General features: G+C 36.6%; 1 protein-coding gene across 2 annotated transcripts in view; it reads right to left on the reverse strand.

The window, feature by feature from the left end:
* The window catches only part of LOC144027606 (uncharacterized), a 34,461-nt gene that overhangs the window by 5,354 nt on the left and 26,582 nt on the right, over positions 1–2,525 (reverse strand). The window contains exon 1 of one of the 2 annotated variants that reach the window (XM_077535285.1): positions 561–879. The exons of the other annotated variant lie outside the window; for it this stretch is intronic. Coding sequence (XP_077391411.1) covers positions 561–626 — 66 coding nt within the window. The 5' untranslated portion in view covers positions 627–879. Of the gene's footprint in view, positions 1–560; positions 880–2,525 lie in introns of those variants that run through there. 2 annotated transcript variants of the gene reach the window in all.

A 2,525-nucleotide genomic window follows, 5' to 3' on the forward strand; every position in this document is an offset into this window, starting at 1 on the left:
GTGCGTTTCCATTACCCTGCGTTTTGCGCAAAAGGCATGTTTCGCAAAAGTAAGCTGGTAATGGAAACACTGGATTTGCAAAAAAACTAAAATATCGCAAAAAAGTTTTTGCGCTCCCATGAGGTGGTTTTTGAGACGTATCGAAAAAGAAGTATTTCGCAAAAGTGTAATGGAAACACTTTTTGCGCATTAATAGTCACGTGACACCCGCCCGGTCACGGAAGAAAGGACTGTAACACGTTGTTTATGTGTATTATTATTATTATTATTATTTTTTTATTAAACTTGCAATTACTATTTGTTTTGAGAATTATTAATTTCGGGTTTGTATTTTAGTTTTATATGCTGAAGTGATTTGTATCGGCTACTGCACGTCATGAGCGTAAAAGAGAGAAAGGTGTAATCGAGCGAGACTCCTTCGAAAAGTTGAAGGAGAGGAGAGCTTAAAATCCTGTCCTGCCATGTCTGGTTAATTTAGCAGAAAATATAAGAAACTTTTAACAATTTGTAACCCGCCTTTTACCCAGCTTCTGCATGGGACAACAACATTTTAGGATTACCGGAAGTAGGAAGTACGGTGCCACTCGCTTTCGTGTCAGAACTGCTTGCCGACTGCCGAGGGACATACACAACAACACAAATACTAAATGCCCGAAACCGCCCGATGAGGGGTGAGTGTTTTTAAAGTAACATAACTACACCGGGCGTCAGTCTACCGTAAACATCATGAGAACCTCCTACAGAACAGCGAGGTCTCGCGAGACGTGACATTCCGAGAATTGCGCCTCAGAAGCGAAACCCTCTTCAGTGGAAACGCCGACAATTCGAAATTGTACTTTATCGAAATAGTACAATATCGCTTTTATTTTTGCGAAAAAGGGTAATGGAATCGAACTTACTGTCAATTTTAATATCTTTGGAATTAAAAAAAATTGAGTACTTGATGTTCCAAAGTAAGCATCTCCTCAGGTGTGTCCTCGACTCTCTGTGGCATAGTTGCCCTTGCGTATGAACGGTGACTAGTATTTCATCCACTTACAATAACTTCATCCATCCTCGTTGTACTGCTCCAGTTCATCCACTCGCCTTTCTAAAAGCTTAATTTTCTTGTCCTTTTCTAGTACTATTCTCTTCAGTTCACAAACTTCATCCAACAACCCAAGTAGTAGCGTTTGTTGCTTTAATATGTTAGCAATTTCTCCTGACATATAGTTAAGAGACTGCTTGATTTCTTCCTTTTCCTCATCATACAAACTGCGATTACTCTTAGGTGGCATTATCACGGTCAGCGTCGGCTAGTAGCTAGCTACCTCACAAACACCGACGTGCAGATTTAGAACAATGACGGAATCAGCAAGCAATTATATTTTTTGAATGGGGAGAGATGGAGAAGAATCTGATTATGCTCCACTGTAAATGTCAAACTTGGAAACAACTTTAATGATTACCAGTAGATGACATCATTGCCCCATTTGATACAAAATAAACCGTTTGAGAATCCATGGGAGTAATGGCTGCATTTTGTGCAAACTACATTTTTCTGCTGTCAATTATAAATGAATGGGACAAGGCAGAATGTAGGGTCTATTCTGTCATTTGGTAGATTCGGTTTATATATAATTGTGTAACATAATATCGTGTGGGTATTGAAAATTTTGAAATTGTCTAAAATGGCTGGCAGTGAATTAGTTAATTTAACTATTGCCAATATATGCAAAAAAACATGTTCTATCACATCAACATACTTAAAAAAAAAAAAAAAAACAGTTACGTGGCTGCACCGTATTACAAATGCTGATATGTTTCACCGCCATCTTTCTGCTAGGGATACCCAAAAGAGAAGAACTTGACAAACTTAATAATTGAGTAAGCTGATGAAGTGAGATCTTGCTGAGGTACCGAAGTGCATGTTTCAAAATCATATTCTATTAGTTCACCCATATATGGTACTAAATACTACACATGGTCTTAAGGGACAGTGTGTAGAAATGTTTGCCATCTAGTGGTGAATTAATAGAATGCAATGACTTAAGTTTGAAGCATTTTGCATTTTGAAGCACACGGCCTACAGTGCCTCAGAGAGACCACATTTAACACGCCTACCATCAATTACTCGTGTTCACTAAGATTTCTCTTTTTTACTAGCCGTAGCAGAAAGATGGCAGCAAAACATGTCAGCCACCTGTAAGGTGCTGCGTGACGCACATAATATATTAACTATTACAAGACCTATGATTATTTTTTTTTTTTTAAATGTACATACATGTGATTGATATGATAGATTGAACACACTTTTTGCATATTAAGAGTGTTTTTTTTTAAATTAATGAACACTGAAAAATCAAAAATTGCTACACATGGTCTGTTTAATGTTTTAGTCATATGAATAAGCATAATAATGATAATAATAATAATAATAATAATAATAATAATAATAATAATGATAATAATTCTGCATGTCCATCTCTTTTGTGGAAAACATAGGGCACTGGGAAGAGTTTTTTTTTTTTTCATAAACTGTAATT

The sequence above is a fragment of the Festucalex cinctus genome, chromosome 1, assembly GCF_051991245.1.
Source record: "Festucalex cinctus isolate MCC-2025b chromosome 1, RoL_Fcin_1.0, whole genome shotgun sequence".
Classification (NCBI taxonomy): domain Eukaryota; kingdom Metazoa; phylum Chordata; class Actinopteri; order Syngnathiformes; family Syngnathidae; genus Festucalex; species Festucalex cinctus.